Here is a 13816-nt window from a genome sequence, read left to right as displayed (position 1 = left end):
TAACTTGGAAGCCCCCTCTGAAAGAGAAGTATCCTCAAAAGTACACTCTCAACCCCACGTCGGAACACAGCAGAACATTGTCACTGAAAGCTCTAGAGCTAAAGCCGAGAGCTCCCCCAAGATAGGAAGCCCCCTTTCCGCTCAATCCTGGGAAAAGAGAATAAGTACCACCAGAAAAAATCTGAGACAACCTAGAGTAAAACTGCTTCCTCTGTAATTGAGAGCTCCCCCCAAGATAGAAGGCCTCCTTCCCACTCAATCCTGGGAAAAGAGAATAAGTACCGCCCAAAAGAAATATGTGACAACCTAGAATAAAACCACTTCCTCTCGGATCCAAGAACCGTGTTGCTGCCTTTTCGCCATCACTAAGACCCCCCTTGCTCACGTAGCCTCACCCCCCCCCCCCCCCCCCCCCCCCCCCACTCCTTGCTGCCCTCAGCCCTGCGCGCTGCCCTCCTTTCCGCCCCTCTCCAGCCCGCTGCTCTCCAGTACACCCCGCTCCAGCCCGCTACCCTCCAATTCGTCCCACCCCTCTCCCATCACGCCCCCCCCCCCCCCCCCCCCTCCCCTCCCACGGTCGTCCAGCTCATCTCTCTTCTGCATTGAAGGAGTTGGAAGACCGCCTTCTTCCTGACCTTGTTCGCCGCCATAGCAGCAGACACAAATGGAGGACTCTACTTCACCACAGAGGGACTCGACGGAAGCCCCCTCGCCCGACCCCGCAGAACCCACCATCAGACTTGCTCTTTCGCCGACAGAGCAATCGAGCTTAGAAGTAGAGGTGGCGCGCCTCCAGGCCACCTCTGTTGTCTGCAAGATTCTCGCCACCAAGCCCAATAGAGGGGAGGCGCGTGATCTCCTCCAAGCTCGCCTTTTAGCAAAGGTGGGCAAGATCATCGATGTTCAGCTCCTCGGACGCGGCTACTACCAGATAGAGTTTGAGACTCCCGAGATGGCGTACAAGGTCATTTCGATGAGCCTCCTGGCCATCCGAGCAGTTAGAGCTCGTTTTCGGCAATGGCGCCATGGATTCAATCCAGCTACCCATGTTCTAGTTGAGGAGGCAGACCTTCCCATCTCAGTCTGCTTCCCACGCTTGAGGAGAGAGTACCTCCCGCTACTTTCCAAAATTGGCTCAGAGATTGGGACTGTCCTGGAGACACCTTGCACGGCAGCTTCTGTAGCTGCCTTGCTGGCAAACCTTCAGTACGCGTTCTGGTTCGAGACACCCATACCCTCCCGAAGGTCGTCCTTCTCGCTCCAGACTGTGGAGTACTCGAGCCTCCCGAACCAATGCTTTATTTGTCGATAGATGGGCCATCTAGAAAAGGCCTATCCACGGAGGAGTCCTAGACCTTCAACACAGACTCAGACCTAGCCTCCTAGGGCTGGCCAGACACAGCAGGCAGAGACACAGGGAGCTCATGCAGCCCCCTCTTCTGCGCCTGGTGCCCAGGCAGAGGAGGGAGACATGGCAGCAGGTCCGTGGACGTCGCCGCTAGGGACCACCACGCCAGTTCGGCACCCCTGTTGATCGCCCTAACTGGGCCAGCAGTAATGGGTTCCCTCAGGGAACCGTTTTGACCCCTTACAGTAGGACAAGGCCACAGTTCCATCCTCCATCTCAGTTTCACCACCAACAACCCCTCCTCCCCCCAAGCCACCCACTACCTCGTTCCCCCCCCCCCCCCCCCCCCCCCCCCACCCATCTCTCCCACCTCCCCCCATCCCCCCCGTTACCGCCCCCTCCCCTCCCATTCCTCCCACTAGCTCCCCTTCTTCCTCACTCTCTACTGCTCTTACCCCACAGCCGACTCAGGGGGCAGGACCTTCCTTGTCTACTAGGAGGTCTCTTGGCAGTGCCTTTGCCACGAGCCGTCTAGTGAGAGAGGAACAGACTTTCTTGCGGACCCCCCTTCCGGTGTAGACGTCTCCCTTTGCCACTCTCCCTCGAGGGTTGACGAGTTTTGACATCCGTTGTCGTTGGGACTTCTTTGCCTACAACTTCACATGCTTCCTCGATGACTCTTCACCGGACTTTGAGGCAGCTTACTCCAGAGTCCATGTCCTGTTTCTTGCAGCTATAGGGATAGAGGCCCTGGACACAGCGGTCAGCTTCTCTTTTCTTCTGTGTGGCAAAGACCAGTCGGAGTGGACTCTAGACTCCGTGTTGGACTGGCTACAAGCTCAAGGACACAGTAGGATGTAGACAAATTGTGGTACACTTCTTTGCTGACATACAAAGCCCACCATGCTATGCATATATACATGAGGACTCCTCAATAGAGGAGGTAGCCCAAAGGACGGCACGCTCTTCTTGGCCCTGGGTTGGACAGTCTCTACAGTCACGCCTATCTCGGGTTGGCTCGGATGCAAATTACTCCCCATCCAAGCTGGCCTCAAAGATAGCGAGATTGGCTGCTATTGCAGCATCGGTTTTCTCCCACCGACTCCATGAGGATCGTCTCATGGAATGCGTACGAATTAACAGGACCCCAGTTTCAACGTCAACGGGGTCGGTTGCGTCAGGAGCTTCAGCAACGCCTTGTGGGTGGTGAGATTGATATTCTTAGGCTTCAAGAGCATCATCTCTGTGAGAGCCGCATCAGACGATGTGGTCAGATCTTGCGTGGTTGCTATGAGACATTTTGGTCAGCTGCATTCGGACCTAGTGGTATTCAGAGAGGGGTATGTATGTCTATTGCGGGCTCATGGCAGCAGGCCATTCTGGGTAGAGGGATTCTTGTGCCAGGCAAGGCTCAGTGGATTACTATACAGGTTCAGGGCTACCCCATGGGCTTCCTGAACATTTATGCATTTTAACCTGGGGAAAACCAAGGTTATGGTGTTTAACACCACACCACAGTGGGTCAGGAGGTCAGCACCCACTTTTACATATGGCGAGGAGACGGTGGAGTATACAGATGCATACACCTATCTTGGAGTAGTCTTCAGTGGCCCAGGGTTTTCATTGAGAAGAGCAACAGAAACTAGATTGACAAGAGCTTATGCAGCCTTGGGAGGACCGGAGAAGATGTGTTCGCAAGTTCAATTTCAAACAAAGTTGTGGCTTTTTGACACTCTAGTGGCTTCAGCTATGCTCTATGGGGTTCAAATTTGGGGACCCTCGGTGGACCACCATGGCACTGATGGATGGAGATGTATCGAGAGGCCCCTAGTCTCTATGATCTCTTGGATGATTCGGGCTAAGGCCTCAGTGCCACATAATGTTATTCAAGCTGAGCTAGCTGCCCCTCCTCTCGTGGTTGAGGCCCTTACTAGATCAGTATCCTTCATGCATAATTTATGGGACCTTCCCAGAGATAGATATGCTTGGCTAGCCCTTGAGTCATCTCGACAGCTAGCGCTACAGGGGGACACAACATGCTGGTATGGGCAGATGACAATGGGATGCACCCTCCCTATCTCTACACGGATAGAGATCACTAGACTCATACGTCAAGGTTTGATTTAGCTAGATACCAGGAGCACATGGATACAGCCGACACAAGAGTTGGGCACAAAGATCGCTTTCTATAGAGAGCATCTTCTCCAACTAACAGAAGATGGATATGTGATCAGACCGGCCTATACGGACACTCATTTATCCTATGGGATACAATGTGCTGTTGGTCAATTGCACACATCATCGCATCAGCTAGAGATTGAGACTGGCAGATTTAGGAGAGTACCAGTAGAGGCCAGGATATGCCAGTTGTGTCATATAGAGCCAGAGACAGAGTTACATCACATTTGTCATTGTCCGGTATACTATGAGATACGAGACCGCTTTCATTGTCTATTCGGAGAGGGGCTTTGGACCATTTGCTAGAGTCATGAGATATCACGATCAGAGATGCCTCCGGTTGTTTTTGCTAGAGTTGCGCAGACACGGGAAGAGTCTCTTGAGGAGATCAGGCAATGGGAGACATTCACAGAGGGAGATTTCTGACTTCTTTAGAGCAAGGACTCAACAGCCGTATGAGCATGCTCCACAACAGACTTTAGAGCCCACTTATATCAGAGGTATATTAGTTGACAGAGCCATTGAGCTCGGGAGAGCTAGACGCCCACGTCTACAAGGGCGACCACGACATCGACGAAGACTCCATCAGAGGATCAGGACTATTCTAGCACGACATGGGAGACGCCAAGTACAACTATTTAAAGATACATTGGGTGTTGTCCGAGAAAGTACTGCATCGGTTGTTGAAGAGCTTCGTCAATGTCCACCGGCCATCCTCAGGCACTGACGATGATGATGATGATTTTAGTCTTTCACTTTACTTCATTTTTATTTTATTTTTTTACCCAGACATTGGATTAGATCCACCAAGATTGTATCAGTTTGGTCTCATAGGTCATTTTGGTCTTTTGAAGACGTTAATATAACATTTCATTTCATTTCATCTCTCTCTCTCTCTCTCTCTCTCTCTCTCTCTCTCTCTCTCTCTCTCTGCGCCACCCTCTCGCTGCCCACCTGCGCCACCTTGCAGTACCCCCCCCCCCCGGGCAGCCCTGCCCTCAGCCTGCAGTAGCCATACAGTCATGGCCATCCCGGCCTCTGCTGCAGCACACCCTAACCAGCTTGGCTGAACCCACGCCTCTGCTGCCCTGCCGAACGCCCCCCCACCCCCTCCCCCCCCCCAGCCTGCCTCAGCTTGCATTGCTCTCTGCCATACAGTCCCACATTGGTATGAGGTTCAACACTTGGTGACCCGCATGAGCGCCCCTCCTTCACCCCACCCTCCCATCATGGCACCCCTTGATAAGAGGGAGGTGGAGGAAATGATAGCTCGGGCCATCTCCCAGGTCAAGAAGGAGGCCGACAAAGCACTCAACACAGAGATGCGCAAGTTGTCGGACAAAATTAAGCAATTGGAAGAGGAGAGGAAGCAAACGGAGGAGCAGATTAAAGTTCTCACTGCAGAAAGGGATGCATGGAAGCTAGCACACGCAGAAATTCAGCAGGAGTTCACTAGAGAACTTCACCGCATGCAAGAGGACATACATCATATGAGAGGGGTAGCACGAGAAGAAGGTGAAATCTCCCAAATAGAGGAACTCAAAGAAGGACTGAAAAAAGAATGCATAGCGGAGCTCAAGGAAGACATGATACAGGAATTAGATGCAAAGCAAGGGAATTGGATCGAGGTAGTAAAGAAAAACATCAAGAAAGAAGTGCAGGAAGAGAATGCGAAAGAAGATGTGATAAGGGTTCAGGATACACTGGAAGAGGAGAAGCTACGTTATGCTCGCAGGCTAAACGTGCGTATTAATGGACTCCCAGAAGGGGTTTCACCTGATTCAGATGCGCAAGAGTTTTGTTGGAGCATGGGATACACGACCATGCCATTCACACGGGTCTGGAGGGCAGGGAAAGATGCAACTAGATCTAGAGCTCTTATTTTACAGATGCAGTCTCAGGAGGACAGAGTTGCTTTCTTTCAAAAGCGAGCCATACTACGTGGGCGGCCCGGTGAGACCATATATATGGATGAGGACTTGACCAGGATGCACATTGAGCATAGGAGAGCATGCATGCCCCAGATCCTACAGGCCAGGAGGGAGGGCAGAAAGGCCTTCTACCGTGATGGTAGGGTCTTTATCGATGGTCGCCCTACTAAATAGGGCCACGTGGCCTATGAGACATCAGTACCACCGGAGATATTGATTAGAGGAGCAGTATGGAACTGCAATGGCTCTCTATGGCATGGCCAGACATGCTAGAGGAGGTCATGGAGGGGCATGATTTCATATGTATCACACAGACTCATGAGAGCCCGGAGAGGGGACTACCTCGTATTACCGGATTCCAGTGGGAGTTAGCTTTCAGGCATACTACACGCCAGAGTACAGCTAGAGGGTCGGGGGGAGTGGCTATTTTATTTAGACATACTCTACAGAGTCACATTCAGATCATGAGCAGGGATGAGGAGGCCAGATATCTATGGGTACGTCTGGAGATATCACATCAGAGATGGATTTATCTAGCCATTTGCTATTTTCCTCCACGTGGATCTAGATACGCGGGTCAGGAGGGTGCGGGACAGGTCAGAGATAGTGACTCTCCATACGCGTCTCTATCGGAGGATATCCTACATTACTCCACACTCGGAGAAGTCTTCCTCATGGGGGACTTCAACGGCCGCACCCAGACCAGACAGTGTGAGATATATGACATGGAGCAGCCCGATATTATGAGGACTCTTGACCCGGAGGAGATGGGGATCGGCAGATCTTCAGACGACACAGGCCAGGATACCACAGGATATGGTAGATACCTTCTAGAGTTGGGCAGCAGACACCATCTCGTTATTTATAACGGGATGCATCGATGGCCAGATTCTACCGGACTGACTTGCTTCCCACATGGAGGAGGGGGGAGCACTGTGGATTACGTCTTGGGACCTCTATCTGCTGCACACTTATTACAGTCATTCAGTATTGGACGCTGCCCCCACTGGGAGCTGACCACACCTTTCTTAGCTTTGCACTCTCATCCTCCGTCTCACTTGACACTCCACCTCCTACACACACTCACACCACGATCCACTTTACTCATGAGCTCTCACATGTCTACATTGATCATCTCCACTCACGCTTGCTCATGCCCCACTCGACACACTTACCACACAATTCACACAGATTCTCCATGATTCAGCTCTTCATAGTTTTCCTCATAGCACTCACACACACCCATCTCGAGTGGGGTCTATGCCACAGAATGGCTGGTATGATGATGATTGCCGAGAGCTCCGCAGAGGTCTTCGTGCAGCAGAGGCTCGTGGCGAGATCACACACAGACAGGCACAGAGGCGCATGGAGTCCCTTATCCGCCGTAAAAAGCGGGAATGGGAAGAATGTTAGTATTGGGAGTTATATCACTTGCTCATGAGTAGAGATAGTGGAGAGGCCTAACGATGCATCCGCGAGCGAGGGCGCCCGACACCTATACATGATCCTCACCTTTGGCATGATTATGCAGAGCGCCTCTACCAGATACTAGAGTAGCCACCTATACCCACACCACAGAGACCACGACCGATTACAGCATCATTCTTTACATCTCATATGGTGAGCAGAGGCATCTCACACCTCCAGCATGGACGAGCCAAAGATCAGTCAGGATTACAGACAGAGCATTTGATTTATGGGAGAGATACCCTGGCACCACTTATTGCTCACCTCTACAACAGGGCTCTAGTAGAGGGATTCCCGGACTCGTGGACAGAGCATACCATTGTGCCTATCCGCAAGTCAGGGGATGTTATGGACCCGGGCACATATCGCACTATAATGATAGGGCCCATGCTGGCCAAGTTATATGGAGCAGTATTGGAGGAGGCATTGAGCACTCTAGCCGAGACGGAGGGTCTTAGAGCTCCAGGCCAGGCAGGATTTCGGCGATCTTTCTCTACCATAGACCATATCTTCACTCTTAGATGTCTGATTGATCAGACTCGAGTGAAGAAGAGGAGATTGTATTGCTGCTTTGTGGACTTCCGCAAAGCTTTTGACACAGTACCTAGAGAGAGGTTATTTAGACGACTGATGGATCTGGGTGTGGGTGAGGAGATGATTTGGGGGATATATGCATTGTATGAGCATGTTTCTGGCAGAGTCAGATGTCCAGGAGGTATATCAGACACTCTTGTTAGCACCATTGGGGTGAGCCCTCTTTCACCTACACTATTTGGACTCTATATTGATGAGATTGTGGACTTCATTCAGCACAGAGGAGGAGATGGAGTGGAGATAGGCGGGGCTACAATACACATATTGCTCTACGCGGATGACATAGTGCTAGTAGCAGAGTCTGTTGAGGGGCTACAGCGACATCTTTCAGCGCTTGATGATTTTTGCTTACAGCGAGGGCTTTCAGTGAACCTTGGTAAAACCAAGGTTCTTATCTTTCATACTTCAGCACAGGTCAGGAGGCAGAGTGCATTTATAGCAGCAGGAGGGAGCATTGAGATTACAGGTTCATATGTTTACCTTGGCGTGACCTTCACAGTAGCATTAGGGGCATTCTCGATGGCACAGGCAGCTAGAGACAGACTCACTAGAGGGTATTCAGCACTGGCATTGATGGAGAGACAGTGCCATCAGGCACACTTTCAGGAGCCCCGTACAAAGGGGTGGCTGTTTGATACACTGGTCACACCAGCACTTATGTATGGGGCTGCGATATGGGGCCCAGGGCTAGCTGCTTCTGTATGGACTCTAGTGGAGCGACCACAGATACTCATGATCTCTAGACTCATTCGCAGCAAGCCCTCAGTACCACATGACATCATTCGAGCCGAGCTTGTTGCACCACCTATGCTGGTTGAGGCACTTTTTCAGACTGTATGCATGTTGCACAGACTTCAGAGCATGGACAGAGATCGTATTGCATACCGAGCCTTCTCGGGATCACAGGACATGGCATTGGCAGGGGATAGGACCTCATGGTATGCTCAGACACAGGATTGGTTTTCTTCTCAGGGACTGGATATTGATAGACTGCCGCCACTACAGTACGACACTCAGGCCCCCAACTATTCCCTCACACGATCTGAGAGGAATAGGGTCATTAGACAAGAGATATGGCACACCTACATTCAGAGGACATGGGTTGACCCAGGACATGAGCTACCATCGAAAATGCTACATTACCGCGAGCATTTTCTACAGCTATCAGAGCAAGGGTTCATTGAGACCCCCTTATACATGCAGAGATATATGCCACAGCACCTTCAAGTGGCCATTGGGCAGCTTAGAGTGTCCTTGCACCAGTTGGAGATTGAGAGGGGCAGAGCCAGAGGCATACCACGAGATGAGCGTATATGTCCCATTTGTCATACAGAGGTGGAGAGCGAGGAGCACTTCATGGTAAGATGCCCAGCTTACTCGGAGCTCAGAGTTCAGTTTGGCATAGAGGATACACTCCAGCAGTGTACAGCGAGGAGTGACCAGATCCAGCTAGGCCACTTCCTGACCACTGCTTTTAGCATGCGTGAGCACATTCTACAGCCACTACAGCAGGCAGGTGCGAGCACACAGCGAACTATTACAGAGTTCTTCCAGCGAGAGGTGTCTAGCCAGAGACCTCCGACTCACACGAGCGGGCTCACGCTTCAACAGGCCGACACCCAGAGAGCGCGTCGTAGACCACGAGTCCCTGGCTATCTGAGACGGCGACCACATCACGACGAGGTATTGAGGATACGGGCACTACATCAGCACCACCTGGAGATGAGGTATGCATCTACGCATTGGACCACCAGGTTGCAGGAGGCTCTTCGACCACCCTCCCCTATGTATGACATTGTCCACCCACCCCCTATAGTATGCTTTTAGCTGGACATTGCCCACCATCATGTCGCCTTGTATTATACTGTGTAGTCATTTTCTACTGTGACAGAGCTACACACGTGCCTATACTGCTATGCTGCACACACAAGGTAGCCACTATCCGTGGAGTCGGAGCTACCACCCACTCTCATACTCATTCACAATAGGCACAGTCGGTTTATTCTTTCTTTTCTCTCATTTTACCGACACCCAGATCACCACTTTTGTATATGATTTGGTCTCATAGGCCAACTTTGGCCTTTAGTAGACGTAAATAAAGCTCTCTCTCTCTCTCTCTCTCTCTCTCTCTCTCTCTCTCTCTCTCTCTCTCTCTCTCTCCGGTACTCTCATTGATCAAGCTACAGAGTTAGGGAGATCGAGACGACCGCGACTGAGGAGGGGAGCCACGCAGCACCGGCGGAGATTGCGGCAGAGGATCCACAGGATTCTAGTACGACACCAAGAATGTCGATCGGGATAGGCTTCATGCTACTGTTATATTGTATCATGGTGACACTTATCCCCACTTTGTACCTTTATGGTGATACCATTGCTCAGCCTACCAGCCACCCATAGGAGTCGGTAGCACTCCTATCAGTTCTTTGTTTGTAGTTTTCTTGTTTGTACCCAGACTTGGTACTAGACTCATCATTGTAATCAGTTGGTCTCATAGGTCATTTTGGCCTCTTGTAGACGTTAATATATCATTTCATTTCATTTCTCTCTCTCTCTCTCTCTCTCTCTCTCTCTCTCTCTCTCTCTCTCTCTCTCTCTCTCTCTCTCTCTCTCTCTCGTAATCTGCATCGACGGAGACTACAACAGAAGATTCGAGCCATACTCTCTCGACATCCAGAGTGCAGATGAGGATGGATCCTCACCATTTCTTCCATCTTTGTTTCACACACTGTTACATCCAGTTTACCGGGTACCTATTGTATCAGCTGCTACACCCACGTAGTTTTAGATTGTAGTAGTAGTAGTAGTATTTTGTTCCACTTCTAGTTCTTTTGTACCCAGACATGGTATTAGATTCACTATTTTGTAACTGATTGGTCTCATAGGTCATTTTGGCCTTTTGAAGACGTTAATATAACATTTCATTTCATTTCATTTCTCTCTCTCTCTCTCTCTCTCTCTCTCTCTCTCTCTCTCTCTCTCTCTCGTAATCTGCATCATCACGTAACCTGCTGCACCCCCCCTCGCATAGCCTGCAGTACCCTCCACTCGCGCAACCTGCACCCCCTCACACTGTGCATCCGCTCCCCCCCGCTTGCTGCTGTGACTCGCGCATACTGCACCCCCTCACACTGCGCACCCCCCCACCCGCCTGCTGCTGTGACAGTGCGCCCAGCTTCCCCCCCCCCCCCCCCCCCCAGCCCGCAGGTACATACACCCGACAGAATTCAAGAAATCCAGGAGGAATTTTCACAGTCTCTGATTTTCTGGGTTTTTCAGACCTGCAGGTATACTTTTACAGGAAATCTCAGAATTTTCACGAGCAGAAAATTACATAACGGCATGAAATTAGTAAGAATGTATGATTGATATGAGGAAAACATACGTATGCGTTATGCGGGAAATGGATGTATGCGTAGTGTGGATATAGCGGGTTGGCCTCTCTCGGAGAAGTGCAGATTGTGGGTTTGTTTTTGGTTTGGTTTTGTTTTTGATGGAGGCCATGAGCGCTTCGCCAGTGGAAGCCATGACCGTTTCGCCAGTATGTAAGCCCCATACGAAGGCAACCTTTGTGCTTACAAACAAGCGGATAACACAAATGGAAAGGGAGATGAAAGAATGGAAAGCAGAGACGGAGGGATGGTGCAAAGAGAAGGCCAACCTTCTTCAAATATTTCTCAACGAAGGCGCGCAATGGAAGAAGGAGAAAGAGGGCCTGCACGCAGAGCTACAAGCACTTAAGGCGGATTCACAAGCACTTAAAAGAAGAGGTCACAGCTCTCAAGCGAGAGCTTGCGGATAGAGTAAGCAGTGGACTGGAAGGAGGGGAATTCCAGCCCTCGGTGATAGAGGAAATCAAGGTCATCAAGGAGCAGGTACAGATGATCAAAGAGGAGGAGAAACAGAAGGTGGTAAAGATGTCTTCATGGATGGATGTGATCACGAAGACGCAGAAGAAGGCGAATGAGGCCGAGAAATGGATAGAAGTCGCTAAGAAAGGGAAAGGGAAAGAAACCACATCCGTCCCCACGCCTACAATAATCATCAACATGACTCTAGAAGAAGAGCAGCGAAGGAAAACTAGAGCCTTGCATATAAGAGTAACCGGTCTAAAAGACCGAGATGATGTGGAAGGGGAAGTCGAAGAACTCCTCCGCATGATGGGTAGTGAGGCTACTCATACAAAGGCATGGAGGGTAGGGAAGAAGACACGAGGCAATGGGGAGACTTCAAAAGGGAGAGCTTTAATCATCCATTTCCCATCCATGGAAGCAAAGGACTTCTTGAAGAAGCGCCCTACACTAAAGAAAACAGGCATATTCCTTGGAGATGACCTCACTCTCACAGCTTGCGCATATGAGAGAGGTAATGCTAGAGATTCAAGCGGCAAGGGAGAAGGAAAGGACGGCCTTCTACAGAGATGGCTGGATGGAGATTGTAGAGCGGCACTCCACATGACGGTGCGAGACCTATGGGACCACACTCAAAGTTGCCACCTGGAATTGTAATGGATCTATGTGCCTTGATGTGAGTGCTTTTGAGGATAGTTTTACGGGAAGAGACATCGTCTTCTACTCTGAGACACATCAGGCCCCTGGGCAATCTATGCCTCACATTAGTGGATATAGATGGGAGACAGCTTGTAGACAGGAGACACGATCAGAGCACAGAGGGCGGGGCTCAGGAGGAGTGGCACTGTTATTCGGAGAGGAGCTGCAGCCATTGATACATATAGCCCACAAGGATGAGAAAGCTAGGTACATGTGGGTGAGATTGAGAGCAGAGACAGGCAGATATCTTTACATTGCTATTTGCTACTTCCCCCCGAGTACGGCAGTTTATGCACCACCCAGAGGACAGTCCCCCTTTTCTATTTTGGATGGGAGTTCTCTAGAGATGGTGACATCATCATTCTAGGGGATTTCAATGCTAGGACTACCCATCATCAGACAGTATTTTACGATACTTCAGAGGAGATGCTGAGAGAGCTGGATGTTGCAGAGACGGGCCTATCCAGACTATCACAAGATGGAGAACACACTGAGTATGGACGACACCTGATAGACATGGGGACTGCACATGGATTGGCCATCTTGAATGGCCTACAGAGATTTCCCGCTGCCAGGGTTTTACATGCTTTCCACACAAACATGGAGCCAGCACAATGGATTATGTCATGGCACGCCGAGCCTCATCCCTAGTATACAGGATCTCACGGTTGGACCCAGACCTGTTGGTGTGGCAGTGGACCATGCTCTTGTGTCGTTGACCATCTCTTTTCAGTTTAGTGTAGCACACAGGCTACGGGCAGCAGCCCCTAATCCCTACACCTTCATGCGGGAGACGGACTCTGTATACATAGATGGGATCTACAGCATAGTTACCAGGAACGGGAAACCGGAATGCGGAACGGCAACTACCACAAAATGCCATTCCCTGTTATGGGTACTCACGTTTGAAACACGGAACGGGGATTCGGAACGGGAACTTAGAATGGGAACGGGGAACGGAAACCTGAAAACAGCCATTCCCTGTTACTATGATCTACAAACGCCTGTGCACAGAGGAGCCAGGGCGACCTCTGGAGGAGCTTACTACTATACTGACACAGACACTACATGATGCAGCAACTGAGGCATACCCACATACCCAGCCTGAGCAAAGACGCCGTTCGAGGAGCATGCCCCAAAACAATTGGTATGATGAGGAATGCCGAGACACCAGAGCTAGACTTCGGAGGAGGTGCTTTTGGGGGACATCACTCATAGACAGTCACAGATTGACTTTCGATGCCTAGTGCGGCGGAAGAAGAGGGCATTTTTGGCTCACCTAGAGCAGGATCTATACCAACTATTCTTGAGTCAGGACTCACGTGAGGCATGGCGGCTCTTTCATGAGCACTCCCCCCCCCCCCCCTGCCATCACTTCTACAAAGGCCTGGGGCCACTATGCATCATCTCTGTACACAGTTCCTGAGGAGCCCCCCCTTCCCAATCCCCCCGATCCATGCCCACACACGTGCTTTTTTCACCGCTGAGATGGTAAGGAAGGCCATTGATAGGATGAGGACTGGGAGAGCATATGATCATGATGGTTTAGTGGCTGAGCATTTTCACGCATGCCAGAGATTTACTAGCAGAGCTTCTAGCAGCTGTGTTTAACCGTGCCATGTGTGAGGGCTTGCCTGATACTTGGAGCCTATCTACTATTGTACCTATCTTCAAGTCTGGAGACCCTATGGAGCCTGGGAATTATCGCACTATCATGGTTGGACACACATTGGCACGGTTGTACGCATCTA

At 50.7% G+C, this 13816-nt stretch overlaps 2 protein-coding genes across 2 annotated transcripts; both read left to right on the top strand.

The window, feature by feature from the left end:
- The first annotated feature begins 4755 nt into the window (after nt 1-4755).
- Nucleotides 4756-6300, top strand: LOC147430039 (uncharacterized). Its single transcript, XM_086495891.1, has one exon. The coding sequence runs from the start codon at nt 4756-4758 to the stop codon at nt 5629-5631; it is 876 nt and encodes a 291-aa protein (XP_086352017.1). The 3' UTR covers nt 5632-6300.
- A 1278-nt stretch (nt 6301-7578) lies between these two features.
- LOC147430038 (uncharacterized) lies at nt 7579-9345 on the top strand. The gene has a single exon (XM_086495090.1). It carries the CDS (start codon nt 7579-7581, stop codon nt 9343-9345), a length of 1767 nt encoding a protein of 588 aa, XP_086351216.1.
- The last annotated feature ends 4471 nt before the right edge of the window (nt 9346-13816 follow it).

Source organism: Adiantum capillus-veneris, chromosome 22, assembly GCF_014529385.1.
Source record: "Adiantum capillus-veneris isolate H3 chromosome 22, ASM1452938v2, whole genome shotgun sequence".
NCBI lineage: Eukaryota > Viridiplantae > Streptophyta > Polypodiopsida > Polypodiales > Pteridaceae > Adiantum > Adiantum capillus-veneris.
Note: the sequence above shows the minus strand (reverse complement) of the source record. Positions and strands in the feature narration are given on the sequence as shown.

Bases quoted from the DNA above. Each gene is read 5' to 3' on its own strand.
- LOC147430039 (XM_086495891.1), top strand. From the start codon at position 4,756: ATGGCACCCCTTGATAAGAGGGAGGTGGAGGAAATGATAGCTCGGGCC.
- LOC147430038 (XM_086495090.1), top strand. From the start codon at position 7,579: ATGATTTGGGGGATATATGCATTGTATGAGCATGTTTCTGGCAGAGTC.